At 38.9% G+C, this 26,052-nt stretch overlaps 1 protein-coding gene across 10 annotated transcripts in view; it reads right to left on the reverse strand.

Moving 5' to 3' along the window:
• Positions 1 to 533: 533 nt before the first annotated feature.
• LOC125463260 (voltage-dependent calcium channel subunit alpha-2/delta-1) overlaps positions 534 to 26,052 on the reverse strand; it is a 617,517-nt gene continuing 591,998 nt past the window's right edge. For 6 of the 10 annotated variants that reach the window (XM_048554303.2, XM_048554310.2, XM_048554314.2 and 3 more), the window contains 2 exons: positions 24,499 to 24,581; positions 534 to 8,478 (listed from right to left, as the gene is read on the reverse strand). In XM_048554303.2, the coding sequence (XP_048410260.1) occupies positions 8,362 to 8,478; positions 24,499 to 24,581 (200 nt within the window). In that variant the 3' untranslated portion in view covers positions 534 to 8,361. Of the gene's footprint in view, positions 8,479 to 22,769; positions 22,859 to 24,498; positions 24,582 to 26,052 lie in introns of all 10 variants that reach the window. The other 4 variants (XM_059654605.1, XM_059654607.1, XM_048554305.2 and 1 more) reach the window with 1 other exon arrangement.

Consider the following 26,052-nt stretch of genomic DNA (forward strand, 5'->3'; position numbering starts at 1 on the left):
CATTTACACCACTGTAGGTGTACCTACACTAAATGAAACCATGGTGGTTCAAGATGGCACTCACCACCACCTTCTCAAGGTAATTATGTATGTCAACATATGCCGACCCAGCAAGTGAAGCTCATATTCCATGACGAATATTTTAAAAAACTAGCCGTGCTCCTGAACTTGAAGCATATTTCAGTACAGTTCTAAATAAAGCTGCCATTCTTCAGATGAGATATTAAACCAAGGTGACATTTACTTATATTGATCGTTCACTAAGATGTAAAATTAATAATTTTATTTTGTGTTTTCTCAATCTCCAGGGCTGAACTTCAAAATGAGTGCAAGAAGTGCATTGACTGTGTCTAAAATTAGCTGCTTTATCAATACAAAATTTCTTTTGGACTGAACTTGTCACAGTTTAGCATGACTGCTTTTAATTTCAATTACTAGAAACTGACCAGCTCCGTTCAAACTTACACAAAGTAGCTCTACTTGTCAAACAGTTCATTCATACAATAACAAAGCTTCACAAACTCAGCATGGTGAAACATTTTAATGATTTAACTGATAAATCTTTTATTCAGAATATTTGCACAAGAATAAAGTAACACAACATTTCTAAGATTATAAACTTTTTTTTAACAGTATTGTACAAATTTATACAAAATTTCTTTCAGGCTTGTCAAGTTCCACAGAACGTTCAGAAAGCACAAGAGAAAGGGAGAGGGTCTCAGCCTGCACAGAGCAGTGAGAACCTTCTGCAAGAACACACACTGAACCATCTGCGACCATAAAAAAAACAATCCATTAAAGCAGGATCTGGACACTTGTACTATGGTCAACAACAGCACAATTCCCTTCATTCACATTGTAAAACAGCTTTGCAACTTGCAACCCAGTAAGGCTACAGGGCTAGATGATTTTGAAAAAAGCTATATAAACCTCATACAAACACACACGATTGGCAGCAATGCTCTTCACCAATTTATCTACCAGCTTAAGCTTTAAAAATAAACCAGCATCAAATTCAATGCATAACAGATACTTTGAACATTCACAGCTTGATCATAACTAAAGCTGCTTCATTGAAAGTATTTAAATCAAACTGTCCACTGACTAGTATTGTTGTGGACACAACAATTTTGTTAATTTCTCCCCTGCCCCTCTCCCAAACAGTCGTAAATCTCATCTTTTGAATGAATAATCAGTAGAATAATCACTGTCGATTTAATTTCCTATTCACAGTTCTATTTTTGTACTTAGTGAAATGAACACTTTTTTCGGGCTTTATGCAATATTAATTCATACATTCAGTTAGGAAACAAAAATATTTAGGTTTTATTGTCTGTTCAAATCTCTAGAATTCATGCTATAGTTGTAGAGTTATAAATTCAGGCATTGCTTCAGAGTATAGTCCAGTCTGTTTGACAAAGTACAGAGGACCATGCAATCCCTTAAAATAATGCAGACTTTTCCAACCAGGTTGGTTCCCAATTCCAAAGGCTAAATAGACCAACTTTTTAAATTAGATTTTTCAACTTTGAACAAAGAAAATTCAGAGGAGAGGTTCCAGTATTTTATATACTTAGGACAGATAATGGAAATCTTTACAATACTTTATGTGGTATTAAATGTGTCACTCATGTATACAATGTTTCAACATAAGAGTTAGGGTTTTTGCCCCTGTGGATTCAAGGCTGACTCATGTTGTGCCAATATTAAAAAAAAACACAACTCACAAAGTTATAGATTAATTTTTAAAAGGAAAAATTAACAAGATGCTGTATGGTCACATGAACAGAACAAGGGTTGGTAGGCACTCTCAATTTTACGTCAAGCAAAGGAAGTCATATCTCATTAAACTGGTTCAATTTCCTGAGGAAGATGGTAGGCTGCTGGACATTGAAATTGTTCGGTTTTCAAACGAAAGTGTTTTAACAAGGTGCCAAACTAAAGATTGCCCTAAAGGGTAAAGATTTGTGAGATTAAGGATCAAATTAGTGGAAACTAAAAGCACTAATATCATCTCACAGGATTTTGTTTTGGCTTCATTCAGAATACTGCGTTCAGTTTTAGATTTCTTATTTGGTGGATGATATGGAATTGCTGATAAAAGATCAGAAATGAGCTATTGGCTTGAAACCTAGCTTATAAACCTATACTTAGCATGATAAGGTTAGAGAACTGGCACTTCTTATAATTAAAAAAAAGACGAGGACTTCAGAGAGATTTGATTGAGATATTTAAAATAAAGAAGGGATGAGGATGTATCTTCAAGGATAGAATATATGCATTTGCAGCAATGGAGAACCAGGAGATGTGCAATATTTATCTATGCAAAGAATGTTGGAATGCTTAGGAATCACACTTTGAAACAGATTACTAATAACGCAATGAATATCGCTTCACTGCAAGTGTTCAAAAGGGACCCACATGTTGTGACTGTAGTGGATATCCAAGCATGGTAAAGGTTAGTGAGATTTTAACTATGTTTCCCAGCAATAGCGTGGTTTCCTGCAACTCCGTCTGATTACCTTCCCCCAACCCCTTTAATTTGATCTAGGATTTTTTTTTAAAGTTGTCTTTCCCAGGTGAATACTTGCCTCCAGGAGGTGAGAACTTGGAGGATCGTGTTGCTCAGCTAAAATTGAATTATCCAGCCTTGAACAAACATCTGGTTTCTCCTATTGGCTTTTTCCTTAAAGTTCACAGACATGCTACGGCAGTAGAACAAGATTCATGGTTCTAAAGTTTCAGATAGTAAGAAATATTTCTTTACAAAAATGTTGATTAGTTTTTGAAATAAATAAACTTGAAGAGCCTTCTCATGTGTGTGAGAGTCAGTTTAAATCTTTGACAAGGTGTTTAACCTACCTGATTAAAATAAATGTGAAAAATGAATTGGCAACTGGACGAACACTTTATCTCAAAGGGTTATTTACTAAGCATTTCACATTACACCAGAAAAACCTGAAGCAACATTAATCCTTTAATTATTTTTAGCAGAATGAAAGAAGCACCTAATAACTACCAGGTAACTCGAGGACAAATTTGGCTGCAGCTGCAATTAAATTCAATTCTGAAACTAAACTTTAAGCCAAAGCCAATTTAAAAGTAAAAGCAGCACTTGGTATTTCCTCAAGTGTGTTCCTGCAATAGGTTTGCTGCAAGTATGAGCAGCGTGGTACCTTAAAGGAATCCTTATCATTGCAGGAAAATCGATCATAATATAAATTCTTGTTATTTCTGGTGTCATCTATCTGATGAAATTTGACAGATGAAAGGAAATGTTCAGTATAACTGAACATATCAACATTTAAGGACACTGATAAATGTGGATTCAAAAGAAAAGACAAAACAAAAATATTAGAAACTAAATGGAAAATTATTACCAGGAAAACCAAACATTTTTATCTTTAGCAGAGAGGAAGGCTCATAATCTAAACTGCATGATCTGGAAATGTGCAGATTATAAAGTCTGAAATTCCTAACCTGCACAATAAACAGAATGAACCAGGGGTGGAAATAGGTGCTGTAATTGGGTCAGAGATAATGGGAACTGCAGATGCTGGAGATTCCAAGATAATAAAATGTGAGGCTGGATGAACACAGCAGGCCAAGCAGCATCTCATGTGCTCCTGAGATGCTGCTTGGCCTGCTGTGTTCATCCAGCCTCACATTTTATTACGCTGTAATTGGGTGCTTCATTATCCACTTTACAATTGTAAAAAAAAATCCAATACTTCAGTATATTGTAGATATATTGAAGTTAAATTGAGGTAAGTACTCATGGTTTGGTAAGATTGATCAATCTGTAATATATGAAGACTAACTGGCTCACTTTGCTCCTATTGAGGAAAATGTTCTCATTTTACTTGGAAGAATCATTGATCTCCTACATAACTAAATTGGTGCCACATCATGACATACTGAGACATGTATATAAAACACACTAAAAAATGTACAGTTTCAAACTGTAGTACCCACTTCTGCCGGTGAAACTGACGACCATCTATAACTGGAGACAGTCTGACCGGCTCTCCCACCCACAGAAGCCACCTGCCAACCCTGATTGTTCAAGGATCCCCAGACAAACTTCACACAATCTTATGGGACTTGGATATCATCAGGACTGGGATTCACATGTTGTCCCAATGCCAGAGAAATTGTTATGCTGATAGGTTGCCGCTCATTAGCTGATTTCATCATAAACATTGAACAGATATTAATATGTTTCCTCTAACAGGAAAGCAGAATAAAGACATCAGGAAAACACCTATCATCTTGATAATGAAAAGGAAAACAAAAACTCACGATGATAAATGCACGTTCTCAGTACTATTCTGTGAAAAGGAAAATAATTATTTTACTGAATTTGAACCATTCACAACCGATCAGAACTATTGCATCAAACCCATTTAAGTGCTGTACATCTGTACTGCACAATCCTTTTGTCTTCACAGGTTGATTATCCAATATCTGAAATGATCTGTACATTCATTCCGATTGGAGTTCAGAGGATTACAGGTATCAGCATAACTATTACAATGGCTGTGAAGCAATATCTTTAGCACATATCAATTCAGTTTCTTGACATCAGGATTTTGGCTGGATTCAATTAACTTTCTAGATTGTAGCCATCAAGGGCTGGTAGAAAGTATATCTATCAATCAATTTCATCAAATCTATTTCAAAACAAGTAATATGATAAAAGCAAAAATCAAATCACTCATTATTTTCTGCAAAGGAACCTACAATCAAATATTTCATTATCGTAACTATTATCAGGCCAAATGTAATAACAAAATTCTATACAACTGAGAAATTTGTGAGGGAGGGCTGGAAGCAGCCTAGTTTTATATTTTCCACTCTTCTTTGAAATTTAGCAGAGTATACCAATTAGGTTTCTTCAAAGTGATAAGCAAATGTTAATCCCAAAGAAGTCAACTCCTTAAGAAAATCCGTATGTCTTAAGGTTGGCAATAACATTATTAACCATTTCCTTTATCTTTGTGAACTTCCATTTGGCAATAAACATATGAATAAGTATTAATGAGCAGAAGATGGCCCAACTGCATGCTGGGAAAATACTTTTTGCAAAAATGTACTCAGTTCACTTCTTCAAATTTATGAGTAGAAGTGGTTTCTCAGAACCTTAAAATCAAACTGGCTCAGTTTTCAGCGCAGTATGATGTACATGATTTCCAGTCACAGAATGCACATTATTCAACACAAAAAGAATCATAGAAATTTGAATATTTCTCCATAGATTGTAAGATTTTCAGTAGCGTTTCCTCATATTTATGTACAAACCAAACTTAATATGGTAACTTGGGAAAAAAAAGAAAAAACGCTTTATTTTTGAAATCAAAATATTTCTGATATCATCTCTGAATTGTGACACCAAGATTAAAAAACAAGGTGCAAACTCCTTGCTAAAAATGTTTTTCTACTTAAAATATAATTCATAAGTATTCACAGCTAGATGCAATAAATTTAATGCTACACCATAGCTTCTCCTACATGCTCTCTCTTTATAATTCATCTGCAAGCCCAAGTTGCCAGCAAGTTGCTGCTTAACACAGACAGTCAACTGTACCAGGATAGCACTTAAATTGGAGCATGCTACCTATGGTCTTTCATTAATTCCAATTATTTCAGAAGGAATATTTGCACTGAACCATACACATTTAAGTACAGCATTAACTTCAATGTGGCAAGAAGAAAATGGGAGGGGGAATTAACCCAGATTGCTTACGTGTGATGGCTGTTACAAAGTGGTATCCTCAGAGAGAAGGAACTGCCCGAGTTATCTATCGGGGAATTATATATGTTAGAAAGAGTAAAGAGGAGTTATAAATAATAACGTGGGGATATTTTTATTTGCTGTTTATACTTGTTGTTTGTGACATACTAGTGGTTTGCTGGTGGGTTCTGCATCAGTGTTATATTTTCAGCAAAAGCACTCATTAGATCTGTGAACTGGGGATAATACTGCCTGGTCAGACATGAGATAGTTCATTAATGTACAAGTCGTTTGCCCTTTGGGATGACTTGGTGGAGTTACAAGTAGAATAGCATCTCTGGTCCACTGATGAAACTATGAAACTTGGATTGTTTTATATACTATTAAAGGGGGAATAATTCTCCAAGCATTTCAATTTCTGTAAGGTTCTTGAATGTGGACTCGCTCCTCATTGGGACAAAATAATTGTGAGACAATGCATTGGTCACATGCCACAGTATCACTTTGGCAAACCCACAAATCAAATGTCCGCTGTTGTAATGGCGAATCTCCAGGTTACAGCACAGGGCACTTCCTATTCAATAATGCAAAGGACAGGGTTCCTGGCCTGGGCCCCAAAAGGTGGATGAAATTGCCTGTTAATCTGATACTGCGTCAATGAAAGCCAACAACTAAAATCTTGCCAGAAGAAGGGTCACTGATACAAAAGCTGTAGAATCCATTGAATTTGGGACTACAACTGACAGACTCTCAACTGAAATTCTTATTCAAAAAGATATCAGTCACACAATAAAACCCTCCTTCACTTGTCCAAAACATTCTAAATACTGTTTCCACATACTTTAACATCTCATTGCTATTATTTGTCAAAATACTGAGCTGATCATGCAAACTTACTGGTGTATCTCTCCTTTTGGATGAAAGTAGATGGCTGAGATAACCGTAGCATTTAATGACCTATTGCCATCTTCATTTCTTTTACTGATGCATTTTAACTTCTTTAGTAATTTTAATTGTGTTTTTTAGGAAAATGTCCCCTCTCTTTACCCCCAGATGGCCCATATTGATAAAGCATGCTCTCCAATTTAAATACTTTAGAGTTACATCCATTTTTGACTGGAGACCAGAGAACGATTCTCTTAAAATTAAACAAAAAGAAGAATGAATAATCAATAAATATTGTGCACTAAGACAGGCTGAAATATAGATGAAGTGACAGTTGTTGTATATGTCCTCAACACACTGTTCAACTAAAATGCACACTTTTTCTATTTTGTTGGCATAAAATGATTTGGGTTGCCGAGTATCACATCACAATTTTCAATAAACAACATTCCCGCTTTATTGTCATGTAAAATTTAATTCCCTATATTTAATTATCAGGGGTCATATTATATAATTTTCCCATAGAATAAATTGTCTACTAAATTTCAGCTTTAATTCAAATTATTTTGCGGCCTTTCAAACACTTTGGGAATTTTCTTGTAATTCAACAAAATGCCATATACAAGTCCTATTATTCTTATATTACAGAAATTGCACAGCAGTAGATTGTGGTACTGTAGTTATGGGAGCACTTGTCTTAATCCCAACTATTGAAAACAAAATCTAAATCTTGAAATCACCTATGTGTAAAATTCCCATCTTTTCAGCCTGCTCACTGCACTTTGAAAGAGGTATGTTTGACAACATATAGTTGTTATAAGTGAAACAGTTATTTTACATCATATTATCTAAATTTCACATCAACAACATTTGGTTCACTCAGTTGCTTTTGCACATTAACTACACTCCTACAGTAAAACTGAATGAGAAAATAGTAGCAGCATCTTCATGCAAAAAAAAAGCATCAGTGTCCAAAACTCAATTGCCACAACAACAGCTTTTTCATTCACAAGCCTTAGCACTATTCCTTGTGTGGGATACAACAATCATTATGTATTTGCTTCAGCAAACATGAAGGGCATCAGGCATAGAGATATGGCTTAATGAGGGGGAACGAGGGGGTTACAGGCATCATTTGGTAACAGAATAGCTCACAATAATATAATTGCACAGCCACAGAATAATCAGTGGATTTTGGTGTATCAAAACCTTAAAAAGATTGCAATTACTGGTTGGTGCCCAACATGGTCATGTTTAAGCTTTCTGGCCTCATACCAATAGGACAGTTGATTGTGCCTGTATGTCACTAGCCCATGTAAGTTGTTTTAAAATTAGCTCAGTGAGTCAATGTAAGCCATAAATAAAGAATAACCGTTTATCTTGATAAAAGTAAGCTTAACAAAATATGAACCTAATGATAAATAAATCTAGATTTTTTTAAATGAATTGTTTCATTGTATAAATGTATTAGCATTCCCATAGTTGCCTGGCAGGTTTCGGTACTGACAATTCAGTTTGCTACCATTGTATGATTTAACATTTTCCACTAAAAAAAAACTTGTCAATGGAGCACCTTGACCATTCTTCGTATGGAGAGTCAACAATGAATCTTTGACACAGTGATACACCAGGATATGGAAATGGTCAGTCTTCTACTGCCTGGGGTCAAAAATTCCCTAGTTTAAGCCAGGGCTACAGTGTGGTGGGTCTAGAAAGCGGAGATGGCTGTCCGTTCTCTGCAGTCATGATGGATAATGTCTGGCACTACTTAGTAGCCAGAGCAGAGCTAGCTGAATCCCTATCATTGACCATAAGGATGGACTCAGACGAGAGCCACTGCCGCATTCGGAATCATCCTCCTGTTGCCAGGGAGAAAAACAAACATAATCACCATGATATCTTCTGTGAAAGTGAAATCATTTATCTTTTAAGCTCAGGCAGCATTTAACCACATTTCTTTGACATTGTCATTATTACTCTTGGTTTTATTGTTACATGTTTTAAGATGTCCCAATCCTTGAGTGTCCCAATCTGGAACTGGTGACTTTCAGCATTTCCATGAATCATTGCAGACATACACACTGTGTGCAACTTTTCATTGCTTGAATATACTACCTTCCCCAACTCCCTCCTCCACTCTTGGACTTTACTTTAAACCTCTTGAAATCATATTAGCAAATTTGATTAAATTAGTTGAAATCCTCTATCACTAATAGCTTTATCAACTTCTATCTTTGTGCCAGGGTTGAAACAAGTGTCACAAATGAAGGAAAAGTTTATATGTATAAGCAACAAGATTGCTTACAGATTCTGTTTCAAAACCTATTGATCAATTGTTAAGGCTTTTGTGAGATACCACAAAGTTATAGACACAGGATAAAAGCACATTCATGTTTATCAGTATTTACTACACTTTGTTCAACAGCTGTAAAAGGAAAGGCAAGCTTTCTCTAATTCAAGGGTACAAAACAACCCTGGGAAACAGGAAAGACTATTAGTATACAGCATCACATTGAATTTTAATGGAACTTTCTTGCTTTTCGACCATGTACCGAGAAACTCGAAATGTATACTCTCTGCATGGCAGCTCACCACTACCTAAAGATGAGTCAACTTCCTATTTCTGTGGCATCAAATTAACTGGACAAAGCAAACAAAATAAAGATGACCAGTTATCGCTAGGTCTTCATGCTAGAAGAAGTCCATCACGTCACCAGCATTCAATATTAGACAACCCTGAAAGCTAACAGGTTCAACTCTGCCTTCGGTGCCGAAATTAGTGCCATACTATGTCTGAAAAATTGAGTGAACCATTTTGCTTTGCAAGCAATAATATAAACATGAGTCATTCTCTAAAACCCATGCGTTTGCTGCATTAATAAAATCTCAAAACAGAATATAAAATAATTATAAACAACAATCCCAATCCCTTTTTAAAATAATATTAGGGATGTTCTGAAAGAGAGCAGATCATTATTTCAAGTGACAAAGAGAGGAGAACCAACTCATATTTCTGATTGTATCAGTGATAATGGGAACTGCAGATGCTGGAGAATCCAAGATAATAAAATGTGAGGCTGGATGAACACAGCAGGCCCAGCAGCATCTCAGGAGCACAGAAGCTGATGTTTCGGGCCTAGACCCTTCATCAGAGAGGGGGATGGGGTGAGGGTTCTGGAATAAATAGGGAGAGAGGGGAGGCGGACCGAAGATGGAGAGAAAAGAAGATAGGTGGAGAGGAGAGTATAGGTGGGGAGGTAGGGAGGGGATAGGTCAGTCCAGGGAAGACGGACAGGTCAAGGAGGTGGGATGAGGTTAGTAGGTAGGAGATGGAGGTGCGGCTTGGGGTGGGAGGAAGGGATGGGTGAGATGAAGAACAGGTTAGGGAGGCAGAGACAGGTTGGACTGGTTTTGGGATGGAGTGGGTAGAGGGGAAGAGCTGGGCTGGTTGTGTGGTGCAGTGGGGGGAGGGGACGAACTGGGCTGGTTTTGGGATGCGGTGGGGGAAGGGGAGATTTTGAAGCTGGTGAAGTCCACATTGATGCCATTGGGCTGCAGGGTTCCCAAGCGGAATATGAGTTGCTTTTCCTGCAACCTTCGGGTGGCATCATTGCGGCACTGCAGGAGGCCCATGACCCATCCCTTCCTCCCACCCCAAGCCGCACCTCCATCTCCTACCTACTACCTCATCCCACCTCCTTGACCTGTCCGTCTTCCCTGGACTGACCTATCCCCTCCCTACCACCCTACCTATACTCTCCTCTCCACCTATCTTCTTTTCTGTCCATCTTCGGTCAGCCTCCCCCTCTGTCCCTATTTATTTCAGAACCCTCACCCCATCCCCCTCTCTGATGAAGGGTCTAGGCCTGAAACATCAGCTTTTGTGCTCCTGAGATGCTGCTGGGCCTGCTGTGTTCATCCAGCCTCACATTTTATTATCATATTTCTGATTCACTTTGCTGCTTACCTTTCTACTTCTCAACACTAATTCTAACTTCCTTTGAACTGATATACAAAAGTTTACACATTATTCTAGATGGGGCTTGAACCATGCTTTAATTCACAATTTTAGATACTTTGTACACCTGTTTTGCGAAGCACGTTATACCTGACCTGAAGAAGAGTCTAAATGGACTCGAAACATGAACTCTTTTTCACTTTGCAGAACCAGATAGACCTGCTGAGCTTCTCCAGGGCTTTCTGCTTTTCTTTCAGGTTTCCAGCATCCACAGTATTTTGCTTTTTATTTTATACACCTTCTCTCCTTGATGGCATCTTGCACTCTAGGTATGACCCTGATTTCATGATAAAAATGTTCTTTTACCGGTAACATGAAGAGCGTTAGAAATTTGCAATTAAAAAAGTGGGAATACAAAGAAAACTAGCACATTAGAACAAAGCATATGAATTTTTTTCTCCTCTACAAAAGCTACTCAGTTGCTGGGACAGATCATATCTAGCATTTACAGCAAAACTGTAGTCTTAAAATAACATCGGTCTGCTTACAGCTGTTTTTGCACAGGCATCGCTGGATGTGACATTTTGAATGAAGCTCTGATCGGTGACGTCTCTGGAGTGCAAGTTAAACAGGAACATACCTGAAACTTGTTAAATTAGGGAGTCTAGGTGGAAAGAAGCCAGGTTGTTACACACTGCTCTGATGAAGAGTCACCAGATTTGAAGCACTGACTCTGCTTTTTCTCCACAGATGCTACCAGACCTGCTGAATTTTGCCAGCAATTTCTGTTTTTGTTTCAGATCTTCAGCATCTGCAGTTCATTGGTTATTTCCATGTTACAAATGGCTGGTCAAAAGCAGGGAGGGAGGAAATTTCCCAAATCTGATGACTTCTAGAAGTTCCTGCTGTCTGTGAGGATTCTAGAGAATGGCATAGATGCCGATATAACCAAAAGCGTTGTCAGGGAGAGGGAAGTGCAAAAGTGGCATCAAAGATCAGCACAGCCAGTACACAGTCAAAACAACCTACAAGACAGCAAGGACAGAACCAAAATTCAACAAGAGAAACGTCTGGTGCAATTACACTTCAGATGGAACTGGGGAACTGTAACTGCCCAGAGCTACTTACCGCAGTATGATAATGAGACAAAATCTGGCGGTACATGCCTTCCTGCTAAGTGTAAAGCTAAGTATGATTCTACATTTAAAACAACCAAAAACAGAAATTGCTGCTGAAATTCAGCAGGACTGGCAGAGGGAATACAGAGTTAATGTTTCAAGTCTAGTGGTTGTTTTTTAGAACTCAGAGGCATTCTGAAGAAAGGTCCCTGGGCTTCAGTCTGGCAGGAAGTGAGACTAAAGGACAGCAGGGCTTGTTCAACAAGAGCTGATGAAGGAAGTGAACAAGCAGAACAATATCAACAAAAATTACTTACAACCAAGTTATTACAGTATGCATACCTTGCCTTGAAGGAAGTTTGCCACCGAAGGCTCTATGTGCTATGCATTTGCAATGTTAAGACTATCAAACTCTTAGTGTGCTATGTGTCTGCAAGCTTACATTCACACATATCAGCTGCTTTGTTGCAATGACTGTTTTATAACTTATAATGTGTTTTACTGTTTTAGATAAATAAACCTATGGAGTTAATCAATTCCTGATGACCAATTGATTATTATATCCTGAACCATTTAACCATGACGTGATGTATAGAAGTATAAAACACAGGGTGATGGCCTAGTTGTAATATCGCTAGACTATGAATTCAGAAATTCAGCTAACGTTCTGGGAACCCAGATTTGAATATCACTGCTGCAAGTGGTGGAATTTCAGTTCAATAAAAAAAATCTGGAATTAAGAATCCAATTAATGACGATTATGAAATCACTGTTGGATGTTGGAAAAACCCATCTGGGATCACTAATGTCCTTCAGGAAACGAAATCTGCCATCCTCACCTGGTCTGGCTTACATGTTATTCCAGGCCCACAGCAATGTGGTTGACTCTCAGTTGCCCCCTGAAAGTGGCCAAGAAACCTCTTGTTTGTATCAACCAATACAAGGTGTCAACAAAGAAATGAAACCGGATGGATCACTTGGCATGGACGTGGGTACCAGAAAAGATAACATCAGAATCAGCCCTGTCAACCCTGAAAGGGCATCCTTACTAACATCACAGAACTGGTATGAAAACTGGGAGAGCTGTCTCATTGACTGGTCATGCAACAGCATGACATAATCATACTCACAGAATCATACTTGACAGACAATGTTGCAGACAACACCATTACTATCCCTGGATATGTCCGATCCCACCAGCAGACAGACCCAGAAAAGGTGGCAGCTCTGTGGTGCATAGTTGGGAAAAAGTTAATCTGGGAGTCCTTAACATTGACAGTGGACCCCACGAAATCTGACGGCTTCGGCTTAAACATGAGCAAGGAAATGTCCTGCTGATTACCACTGACTATCCTCGCTGGGCTGATGAATTGCTGCTACTCCTTGTTGAGCAACACTGGGAAGAAGAACAGAGGGTGGTAAGGGTGCAAAGTGTATTTCAAGTAGCAGATTTTAATATCTACCAACAAGAGTGGCTCGGCAACAGTACTACTGATCCAGCTGATCGGGTCCTACAGGACATAGTTGCTAGGCTGGGTGTGCAGCAGATGGGGATGGAACCAACAAATGGGAAAAACATACTCGAGTTCATCCTCACAGATCTGCCAAAGGCAGATGCATCTGTCTGTGACAGCATTGTTAACAGTGATCACATGCAGTGCCTGTGGAGGTGAAGTCCCACCTTCACACTGAGAATAACCTCGACCGTGTTGCATGGCACTACCACCACATAAAATGGGACAGGCATCGAACAGGTCTAGAAACTCAAGGCTGAGCATCCATGAGGCTCTGTGAGTCATCAACAGCAGCAGAATTGTACTCCTGCACAATCTGCAAACTCATGGCCCAGCATATCTCCCATTCAACCATTACCATCAAGCCAGGGGATCCAACCTGGTGCAGAGAGTGCAGTAGGACATGCCAGGAGCAGCACCAGGCATAGCCAAAAATGAGGAGTCAACCTGGTGAAGCAACCAAACAGGACGATTTGCACGTCTAACAGGATAAGCAGCAAGTGATAGACAGAGGTAAGCAATCCCACAACCAACAGGTCAAATCTAAGCTCTGCAGTTCTGCCACATACAGTCAGGAATGGTGATGGACAATTTAAAAAAAAAACTCACAAATTTCCCCGTCCTCAATGACGGAAGAACCCAGCACATCAGTGCAAAAGAAAAGGCTGAAGCATTTGCAGCATCAACCAGGAGAAACCAAGCACATCCACAAGCATTCACTCCCTCTACCACCAATGCTCAATAGCAGCAGTGTGTACTATCCACAAGATGGACTGCAGAAATTTGTCAAAGATCCTCAGACAACATCTGCCAAACTCATGACCACTTCTGTGTAGAAAGACAACAGCAGCAGATGTATGGGATAACCACCAGCTCCGAGTTCCCCTCCAAGTCACTCACCATCTTGACTTGGAAATTCATTGCTGTTCCTTCACTGTCACTGGACCAAAATCCTGGAATTCCATCTCTCTAAGGGCACTGTAGGTCAACCAAGCATACGGACTGCAATGCTTCAAGAAGGCAGCTCAACCCGACCTATTTAAGGGATCTAGGGATGGACAATAAAGGCACAGCCAGTGATGCTCACATCCCATGAATGAATAAAAAAAATTGTACTGATGAGGCCTACCACCCATACAGTCAGTAGGCAAGTTAATCTCCAGGTGAAATATATGCCTGACAGTCTTAAATCATGCTGAAGTGCAATGACACAACCCCAGATGTCTTTCTTTGTCATCGTGTCAGAGTGTTGAAAGCACCGCGAGCTGGTAAGTGGGGCTCCCTGTAAAAGAGGCCAATTTAACTCACCTGAGAAAGATGTGCTCAGGGTGTGAACCAATAGCAAGGAAGGAAAGGACAAAGACGTCATCAGAATCTCACAAATTTCCCTAGTTTCAAATGGGACTCAGCAAACAACATAACAGAGTTTAAAATGATTAAATAGCATTCAAAGACATGGCTTCTAGATTCAAAAATGTCAAATGCAGAAAATCAAGCTATGAAGATTTGCATTATATTGCAATTGGGCGCAGAGGTCTATAGAAATTTAACAGCCAAAGAGGTAATAAATATGGATGGTGTAAGAAGAACAAATCAGAGCCAGATTAATATTTATTGAATAGAATTCATGCCATTTCGACAGAAGCTTACAGAATCCATAGACGATTTTAATAGTGGACTCAGAGAAAAGGTGGCTCAGTGGTCAGCACAGCTGCCTCACAGAACTAGTGTCCTGGATTTGATTCTAGCCTTGCATGGCTACCTGTGTGGAGTCTGCATATTCTCTGTCTGTCAGAATGGGTTTCCTCCCACAGTACAACCTTACTGGGCCGAACAGCCTGTTTCCACACTGCTGGATTCTATGCGCAGGTTAGGTGGATTGGCTGTGCTAAATTGCTCACAGTGTCCAGGAATGTGAACGCTAGGTGGATTAGCCATGGGAAATGCAGGGTTACAGGGATAGAGTAGGGGGGTGGTTCTGGGTAGGATGCTCTTCAGAGGGCTGGTGTGGACTCGATGGACTGAATGGCCTGCTGCTGCAGTGTAGGGACTGTATGATGATGTGATTTCCGAGCAGGGGGTTTACAAACAGAATTGATGAATTGATGATTGCATCTATCCCCATTGAAGCGTTCTAGAAAAGTTTCCTTGACAAACTGCAATCTGATATCATCAAACAGCCACTGAAGGATGAACAGGGATAAAAATCAATACTTACATGTCAACAAAGTTGACATTTCTTAGTACAAAATTGATGGTTGAAACAATCATCGGAGCATACACGTTTAGCAAGACGTGTGGAAAGTGTGCCCAGTTTTCAATCAATGCTGTAAGGCACATGGAAGAAAAATCCATCGGCAGTGGCAGTGGTCTTAGGAAACACAAATGCAACTGTAAGGAGCTAGACACTAATCCACACAGATCATGAACAAGTAACTTTTAGCCACAATGAAGACCACCTGGTATCCATTGGTATATCCATGAAGTGACTACTTAGAATCCCTACAGTGTAGAAACAGGCCATTCAACCCAACAAGTTCACACTGACTCTCCAAAGATCACCCCATCCAGACTCACCCTCCTGCCTTATCCCTGTAACCCTGTATTTTGCCGGGCTAACACACCTAACCTGCATATCCCTGACACTATGGACAATTTAGCATAACTAATCTACCTAGCCTGCATATCTTTGGACTGTGGGAGGAAACCGGAGTACCCGGAGGAAACCCATGCAGACATGGGGAGAACATACAAACTCCGAACAGACAGTCGCCTAAGGTTGGAATTGAATCCAGGTCCCTGACACTATAATGTAGCAGTGCTAACCACTGAGCCACTTGTGATTGATACAGCAGAATCTGACATATGCAATGAAATAGAGGAATATTGAAGACTTGGTTCACATCGTCAGTATCCTGGAAAACATCAAAGTCACGACACCATCTGAAATGTCTTCAAAAATTCGAATTATTTGTCTTCAGACAACTGGTGACTACTTGTTATGCGCTAAGATTGACATAGAGGGAAGTGGTAATATGCAAGAAAAGATCTTCAAAGATATACAAAGCCATGATGATCCTTACAAATCCAAAGCTTTCAGGACACCACGCTTCACAATTTCCAAATGCAAGATGGGGAGCGCAGATCTGCAAGTAGAACAAATATGCGTGGGTGTCACAGATATTCTATACTGTCATTGCTGCTGGACCGGCAACTGCAGGTATACTAACATAAGGTGACCTCACACTAGTTACAGCCCTTGGAATCAGTCATGTATCAGAGGCACAACAGAAACTGCAACAGACTATTCAAGAAATACATGTAGAACTGAATGTGAAAGATGAATGGAAGATTTCAATTCCTTCTAAATTTAGAGCTAAAATCTAAGTAGTTTCTGTGATGAGAAAAGTTAAAGCTTAAGTGAAAAAAGCTGAACATTATGGCTCATGGGAGATCCAAAATTGAGAATATTATCGCCCTGAGATGATAAAGAATTTAAGGGATACCACTGCTCAATTCACAAAGATAAACAAAGCACTGAAAGATAAGGAAGTAGAATAAAGTTTGAGTCATCAATCCAACGAAAAGACATCTGTTTCACAGGAAGATCTGGCGTAACTTGCATGTTAAAGAGGTCAGACTCAGCAGAAGCAGCTGCAATGACATCAGGCTAAGCTCAAAGCAGAGCTGAGGAAAATGACAGATCTGCAAAAACAGGTGGATATGCAAAATACACAACAAACTGTACTTCATTGTGAATGTTCTAGAGATTGTCAATAAATTGAAGGAGGAAGTTTTGAGTATCCTAGATTGCATTAAGGCAGATAAGTCCACTGGGGCAGCTGGGATCCATCCCAGGTTACTGCTAGAGGCAAGGGTAGAAATATCTGGGGCATTGGCAGATATCTTCACATCCTCTTTGACCACTGGTGACATTCCAGAGAATTGAAGATTAGCCAATGTTGTTCCCTTGATTAGGAAAGGGACCAGGGATAATCCAGGAATTTATAGGCCAGTGGTATGGTCTGTGGTGTGAAAGCTCTTGAAGATTAAACTGAGGAACAAGATATACGTACAATTGGAAGAAAATGGACTAGTCAGTGGCAGGCAGCATGGTTTTGTATGGAGGGGATAATGGGAACTGCAAATGTGGAGAATCCAAGACAACAAAGTGTGGAGCTGGATGGACACAGCAGGCCAAGCAGCATCTTAGGAGCACAAAAGCTGATGTTTTGGGCCTAGAATTTCCTGATGAAGGGTCTAGGCCCAAAACAACAGCTTTAGTGCTCCTAAGATGTTGCTTGGCCTGTTGTGTTCATCTAGCTTCACACTTTGTTACCATGGTTTTGTATGGGGAAGGTCATGTCTCACCAACCTGAGTGAATTTTTTGAAAAGGTGACAAAGACAATTTTTGAGGGGAGGGGAGTGGATGTAGTTTATGTGGACTTTAGTGAGGCTTTTGATAAAGTCCTTCATTGCAGATTGGTACAAAAATTAAAATCACATGGGATTCAGGGTGGGCTGGCTAGATGGGTCCAAAACTGGCTTGGTCATAGAAGACAGATGGTAGCAGTGGAAGGCTATTTTTCAGAATGAAGATAGGTAACTAGATCCACAGGGATCAGTCATAGGTCCTCTGTTGTTTGTTGTTTATATGTATGATCTAGAGGATAATATGGGTGGTCTGATTAGTAAATTTGCAAATGACACAAAGATTGGTGGAGTTGCTGATAATACTGATGATTGTGAAAGGATACAACAGGATAAAAGTTAGACTGGCGATGTAGGCACAGAAATGGCAGATGAAGTTTAATCCAGACAAATACAAGGCTGTTGCATTTTGGAGGATCAAATTTAGGTGTGAATTATACTGTAACTAACGGAGCCTTTAGGAACATTACCATGCAGACAGCTCTGGCCATTCAGGTCCACAGCTCCCGAAAATTGGCAACAGAGGTGGCCAAGGTGATTAAGAAGGCATATGACATGCTTGCCTTCATCAGCCAGGACATGGAATGCAAGAGTTGGCAAACCATGCTGCAGTTATATAAAACCCTTGTTGCGCCACATTTTGGTCTCCACATTACGAGAAGAATGTGGGAGCTTTGGAGAGAATGCAGAGAAGGTTCACCGGAATGCTGCCCACTCTCGAGGGAATTAGCTATGAGGAAAGGTTAAAAAGATCAGGATTTTGTTTCCACTGGAAAGACAGCAGCTAAAAGGTGATCTGATAGGGGTCTACAAAATTGTGAGAGGCGAAGATAGGATGGATAGTCAGAGGCTTTCTATTAGATTCGAAGTTTCAATTACAAGGGGGCACAAGTTTAAGGTGAGAGGGGGCAAGTTTAATAGAGATATGTGAGGGAAGTTTTTTACACAGACAGTAATGGGAGCCTGGAATGCACTGCCAGAATAGTTGGTGGAAGGAGGCATGTTGGTAATGTTTAAGAGGCACCTGGATGGTTACATGAAAAGGGAGAGAATAGAGGGATATGGACTGAATAAGGGCAGAAATTTTTGTTTAGTTTAGCTAGGGCATAATGATTGGCACAGGCTTCAAGGGCTGAAGGGCCTGTTCTTGTGCTGTACTTCTCTTTTGCTGTCTTGTTCTATTCATAAGACAGGATGTTCAAGAATAAATGTGAGCAATGATGCTCTACTGAGCGAACATATGCAGAACTAAATAATTACTGAAAGGTGTACAGACCTTCAAGAAAACAAATAGAAAAAGAAATGTTGGAGTGTACAGACCTTCAAGAAAACAAATAGAAAAAGAAATGTTGGTGAAGCTGGGAAGATATTCAAAAATGTGAAGAAGAAGAAAAATGCCAAGGCTGATAGTGGGCGAAAACCTTATAGATTTAGAAGAATTCTGGGTAATAAAACTCAAAGCTTCAAAATGAGCCAATGGTTTGTAAGGAACAAAACAATAAAAAGCAAGGCAATTTGAAACAGCCTAAGGAACAAAATCAGTGAATGGTTAATTTGGAGGAAACCTGGCTGTAGTCCATCAGGGTATGCACATCAGGAACGGCAACAGCAGTCTAAGAAAGAAAAAATTGACAATACCTTCAGACAAATTCATCATCATGAGGTTTGGATGTTTCAGTAAATTATTTTCAATTTTCATCGACTTATAAACTCACCTGGTATTATAAGTAGTTAAACTTTCTTTGGAAAACAAGGGATATGTTGGATGTGTACCTTGCCTCCATGTGCTGTGCACATATAATACTGCAACTTTGCCTGTTTCTTAGTCTATATGTTTGTAAGCTGCACCCACAGAAATCAGTTGACTTGCTACAGAGATAGTAGGAGCTGCTGATGCTGGAGAATCTGAGATAACACGGTATGAAGCTGGATGAACACAACAGGCCAAGCAGCAGCAGAGGAGCAGGAAAGTTCGATGTTTCGGGTCAGGACCCTCTGAAGAAGAAGTATCCCGACCCGAAACGTCAAGCTTTCCTGTTATCTAAGTTGGCTTGCTGTTTGTTTTATGTGTTTACTGTTTTAAATAAACTAATCCACAAGGTTAATCAATCCCTGAGAAGCAGTTGATGCTTAGATCTTTATCATGAACATGACTCTTATGACTTCAATTCTTCATAACCAACCAATCTTCATCTTCAAATAAACAGTCAAACACCTGGATCAGGCCATCAATTCACCAATTTGTAAAGTTTCACAAATACAGAAGAATTAAAAACTGATTGATATCAGGCTCTGTTCACTTAAGAATTAGATTTTGTGGATCAAATCACTGAAAGAGGGTCAGTGGATGGAAACCAGTCAGTCAGTAAACTAATGGAATTGGGCTGACCAGGAGATCTAAGGGGACATAGTTTTAAATTGAGGGGTGATAGATATCAGACAGATGTCAGAGGTGGGTTCTTTACTCAGAGAGCAGTAAGGGCGTGGAATGCCCTGCCTACAACAGTAGTAGACTCACCAACTTTAAGGGCATTTAAATGGTCATTGGACAAACATACAGATAATAATGGAATAGTATAGGTTAGATGGGCTTCAGATTGGTTTCATAGGTCGGCGCAACATGGAGGGCCAAAGGGCCTGTACTGTGCTCTAATGTTCTATGTTCTATGTTCTACTCTCTACCTAATTTTACTGTCCATGCAGGTCTATCCAAGGCATTGATAGTCAGTTGTTTTACAAAAAGCCATAAGTATTTTGTACTGTGGATTACCCTGTATGCAATGAGTCCTTTAAGACCGAAAGTTTCATTAATAAATGAGCAGATTGGATATCAGTCAGGTTTGAATGCTTGATCATGAAATGTAGCATGGGGCTTTAGGTTACCCTTAATCCAGCAACAGTATGACAAATCAAATACATTTTAGTCCCGGGGCATCTGGTATAAGATGTTAAAAGGCACAGATTCAGAAATCACATGAGACACTCAGGCTCAAAGCTAAGTCTGTGCAAACAATTGAGGGTGCCAGGTTAACAAGCAGAACAGATGGTTGAGCTACATAGCTAGAAACAGTGGAGTATAAATCATTGTGATCAAAATTTATAATGCCTTGGTCGGACTACTATGTGAATTCCGCTTTGAGCTCTGGTTACCAAGAAACAAGGGTGACATTCAGGTAATAGGTAAATTTAGAAATGATATCAGAAAACTCTTCACTCAAGAACAGTTGAAAACTACTGTCTGAGGAATGAGTGAGACCATGCCTACGGTATTTTAAAGAATGTTGGTCCTCTGATTTAAGAAAGGCTACACTCAAAATCAAAGCAGTTCAAAGAAGATTCATTCTGCTAATTTCTGGGATGCTGTCTTATGAGGGAAAGACTGAGCACATTGAGCCCATAAACATTGGAGTTTAGAAGAATGAGAGATGATCTTATTGAAACATAGAAGATTCTGAGGGGACCCAAAGGGGTAGACACTGAGAGGTTGTTCCCATTTATGGGAGTACTCAATAATGGGAGGCATCGTTTTAAAAGATGGGCTCCCCTATTTAGAACTCAGAAAGAGGTAGTTCTTTTCTCAAAGCATCACAGGTGTTGTGACTTCTCTTTGCCAGACAGCCATGGAGGCTGGTTCATTGAATACATTGAAGCTCGAGTTCAATAAATGTTTTGAGCAACTAGGAGCAAAAACCAGATGAGCCATGATCTCTTAACATGGTGGGGCAGGTTAGAGGGGTCAGTAGGATTAATCGTGCTCCTAATTCTTACGATCTTATTAAGAAGGACAACAGCAAATAGAATAATGTAGTGGAAAAACTTAGACTCATTTTAGAGATAATTTGACACACTAGTCTGCATTGATGATTGTGGATGAGCTAAACAATATTGCTCATTTTTGGAATGGGAACTGTAGTTCTGTCAGAGCAGTAGTTATTTAAGATTGTATTTCACTTCACAGTTAAAGAAAATGTGATAAAGTGCTGCCTAATCTTAATGAAAAAATAATTATATTTGTTCTAACAATCCCCCATAGTTTAAAACAGAGTGCTGCACAAAATATAGATAATTATAACAAAAAATCAAATAACCTGAAAAACAAAAGTATTAAACCTTGGAATTCAAATCAACACCACAGATTTCTTCTTCTAACTTAGGAAGTTATCTTAATTCTAAATTAAGCTCTTGTTAATAACAGTATCTGTTATGGTTTCATCTAGATAACTAAGGAATTGAAGTTCCAACATGCCCTTGGAATACTCCAGCAGCAAATAATGCAAAACTGCACAATTTCCACAGAATTCAAGCCACCAAATAACGTGTGTGGGCAAATCGGATACTTTCTGGATTTAGCTTTTCTATGTTCAGCTAAAAAAAGAGAAGAATACAACCATGATATAATGAAGTGGTTTTTTAAAAAAAGTTCAGTTGGAAAAAATACTTTTTTAATCATTTGATGAGTTTGGTTTATCAATATTGATCCAGGATAGAACAATATGTTCTGTAGGTATTTGGACCAGTAGAACTGTGCAGAACACAGAGGCCCACTTTTCAAACACTTCCATCCACCAACAGGGAACTACATACACATTAAGATCGACATTATATCAAACTTATAATATAAAACAAAAGCGTAGATAGTATTTTATCTTTATCAAATGTCAGAAGCTATCTTTTGAAAGTTTCAACAACATTTTACACTGGCTCAATCTATTTTGCATTAAAAGAAATGTGATTTTAGTAGCATACAGGGTTTATTTTTCACTCAAGATCTTATTTTAATCTCCCTTTACTCACAATTAATTTATCTTTCCTCATATTCCATATTGATGTCTTTCTCTTGTCAAGTTGACAAACTGTTAAACATTTTTTGTCTATGAAAATATATTCAAATGCATTAAGTAACATATACATAATGTATAAATTCCCACTCAAGTTCTAGAAAGAACTCAAAATGAACAGATCTAGAAAAATATCTAGTTCGAAAGGAACAACAAACTCAGTTTGCTTTGCAACTATCAAACCACAATAAGTTCGCTCTGGACCACAATCATTTGTATGGGTGTTAGTTTCAAGTTAATATCACACCTAAGAAGGAAACTAAAGAACAAAACCAGTGAAAGTAACTGACCCTCCGCACCACATCAAAACTTGCAGTAAAATGAAGAGACGAGCTGACGCCACGGCAGAGGCACGACTCGTTGTGCATATAGGCTCATCCTATTAACAACGGGCAAAGTAGCAAGAAGAAAAAAGGAAGGGGACACAAAAAAAAGAGACAAACAAGATGAGTTCATGCATTTTGCTGGCTGCTGGCAGAATTAATGTGAGCGTCCACCTAGAGCAGAAAGTCACAGTGTAAATCACAGAACAGAAAATACCCCACTATTAACAAACTAAAAACACACACAATAACACATCAATCAGCATAGACGTCAAGCTAGTGAGCAAGTGCTACTGTACTTTCACGCAAAGGACTTTTGGGGAGATCACAAGACATTTCTGGCATCACGAGAGATCAGGAATATTCAGGTCTTTTAGCTGTGGCTATGATATGTATAACCATCTCAAATAATTAATAATGGAAGATTTTCCTGTGACTGCTTCCCCAAATAGTTATGATGGAAATTTATGCAGGCAGTATAAGACTAAATTGGATAAATGAGTTAATTTTTTCATGAAACATAACTAATTTAAGATATGTAGCAATTATACGATGATTTAGCACATATTGGAAAGTTGCTATTATCTTAAAATAGCATCTCAATCAAGCAGTTCTTAACAAGTCTTTAGTGATAAATGAAAGCCACAATACAAATGTGGTCTAATATACGAAAATCATTTCAAAATAACTCTTCTACAACTTAGAAAAATCACAACGTGGAAATGAATTACCTAAAGTCTTTGCATTTGTCATTCCTCATGTGACCACAAAAATGAAAAGAAAGCTCTTTATGAAGGAGATTTCAGAAAGATCTGATGAAATTTTCATGAATATGAGTTATCAAAGCTGATCAAGGCAAACTGGTCATTTTAGTTAAGAACTGAATGATAGAAGCCATCAGGATTATTGGAGAACAGAGATTGGTTGTTCTCACTGACCTCAGTGAGGGATAAGAAGGTAAAGATAATCACAAATACAATTTAAAGGAAAGTCAGAAACAAGATTCTTTACACTAAGGATGGATAAGATTTAGCATTTGTTAAATTATGCTATGAAAGCTTAGTGGAACACAGTCAGCTAATTATTTTAAAAGGGTGTTTAATAACTGCTTGAATAAGGGAAATATTAAGGGTGTTAGAGATAGTAAGTAAAGATATTTGAAATGGATGGTTCATATGAAGAATGAACATGCAGACTTTCTTTGCTGTACTACTATACAAGAGAAGCTGAGAATCTGTTTACTATCCAATAGCCTCCTGGTTACATAACTACTGATTTTGTCTAACTTAATGCATGAAATTTGAAACAAGTGAAGAGCTAAATCCATCTAGTACCTAAAACTATCGTTGAACATCATTCCAATATTGAATAGCTTGATACAATCACAGAACAGTTGTACGTGAAGTTAAATTCCAAGCACTAAGGGACAAATTCCTGTCACATCTACCAGATTGCACACGTGAAAGTAGAGTATTCAAAGAAAGGATATTGAAAGCTGCAGTTAATTTTATGTTAACATTCCAAAAGAGTTATGACATGTTATCAAAATAAAGAAACTATGGCCCAGAGCAGTATCACATCTGTACAAAGGTGCTAAAGGTACCTTCTTTTGTGACACTACACATTAGAAATACATATTCCAATATACTTCTTTGCAGCTTGTTTTTCTTCCTGAATCTAAACCTTGCATACTTACACGCTCATCAGAATCAAAGCATACATCAGGACCTTTTCTGTGCCTGGGGTTCTGAGCCAAAAGACAGGGGTCAGGTCCATCAGCTGCAAGGTTTACTTAAGGAAAAAGGCACTACAAAAGAAAACAGAATGTATTTCATAAGTGTTCACTCTCAACACTTCACTACATTATCCTGCAACTACATACCACGTTATCAACTGGGAATAAATTCAGCTGGTAATTTTGCATACTCTTTCACATTTAACTTCGATCAGTGAAGATTTATACAGACTAGAGTTAAACAGAAATAGGTCAAGGCAGTTGGGATGCCTGTAATTCCCACAGAGATTTTCTGGTTAGTCCTGTCAAGATGAATGCATTCAGAAATGATTAAATGTAACATATGACTTTTGTGTAGCCTGGGGCTGCTCCCAGTCTCCTGCCATATACCAGCCATCAGCAGTGTGCAACATATTGTAATTGAAGTTCAGGAGATTGGGAATAAAATTCAATTTATTGGAATGTGTCAAGAATGGAGAACACGGTCAACAGGCCAGGTTGAAGGGTTTTACAGAAGCATATTACCAAAATCAGAATCTAATTTGGAATTAGCAACAGCAATAAAGCAACTACTTGGGAAATTAAAACCTTAGGAGACAGAAACAGAACTGTCCAGGAGGATGAAAGGGTCAAACTAATATGAGAGGATTTGTTTGTACAGTGGCTATTCTGTCAAAATAAAACAAGCCTTCAGATGTTACTTAGGATTTTACCGTGTGCGAAGGAGTTAGCTGATTGAATCTAAGAATCTTTTTGCTTATCCCTGGCTGCCCAGCGGGCAGTTGGGAGTGACACCATTGCTGTGGGTCTGGAGTCACATGTGGGCCAGTCCAGGGAAGAACAGCAGATTTCCTCCCCTGAAGGACATTAACAAACCAGATGGACTTTTCTCAACTACCAACAGCGGTCACCATTAAATGCCTAATTCCAGATTTTCAGTGAATGCATATTCTACCATTGGCCCACTGTGGGATTCAAATCTGGGATTTATCTCCGCCAGTCTTGGGATAATAACAATAGGCTATTGTCTTCATGCCATTTTGGGGCTAATGTTATGTAAATGGCCATTGCAGCATTTCACACTTAACACCTCCCCTCAAAATCTTCATGCATGACCTCAGAGTGGACTCCCAGATAAGCCTCAGTTCCACCTTTCAGGAGAGTGCCACACTCCACCTAACAATATGCTAGGTCACTCTGAGATGGTTGGAGATGTGGGAGCTTCTGCTGAAGAGAGCTACACCATCTTGTGCTTTAAGCCAATACTGCTTCCTCCAAACTGAGATACCAGTCTGGAATATCTGACACCATAGGTGTGTCCACATACCCTGTTGCTGAGGCCTGCTTACTCCTTCTTTTCAACTCCTTTATTTACACCTGTATATAATAGATTCTCTATTCCAGCACTCAAAATGTAGTGGCAAAGTTCTTCCTCTTCCATTGCCCACTCTAGATGGATCTCTTATCTCTTACTGATGTCACAGTCATGTGATCAATTACATTATTGTGATTTCC

This window comes from Stegostoma tigrinum, chromosome 25 (assembly GCF_030684315.1).
Source record: "Stegostoma tigrinum isolate sSteTig4 chromosome 25, sSteTig4.hap1, whole genome shotgun sequence".
Taxonomy (NCBI): Eukaryota; Metazoa; Chordata; class Chondrichthyes; order Orectolobiformes; family Stegostomatidae; genus Stegostoma; species Stegostoma tigrinum.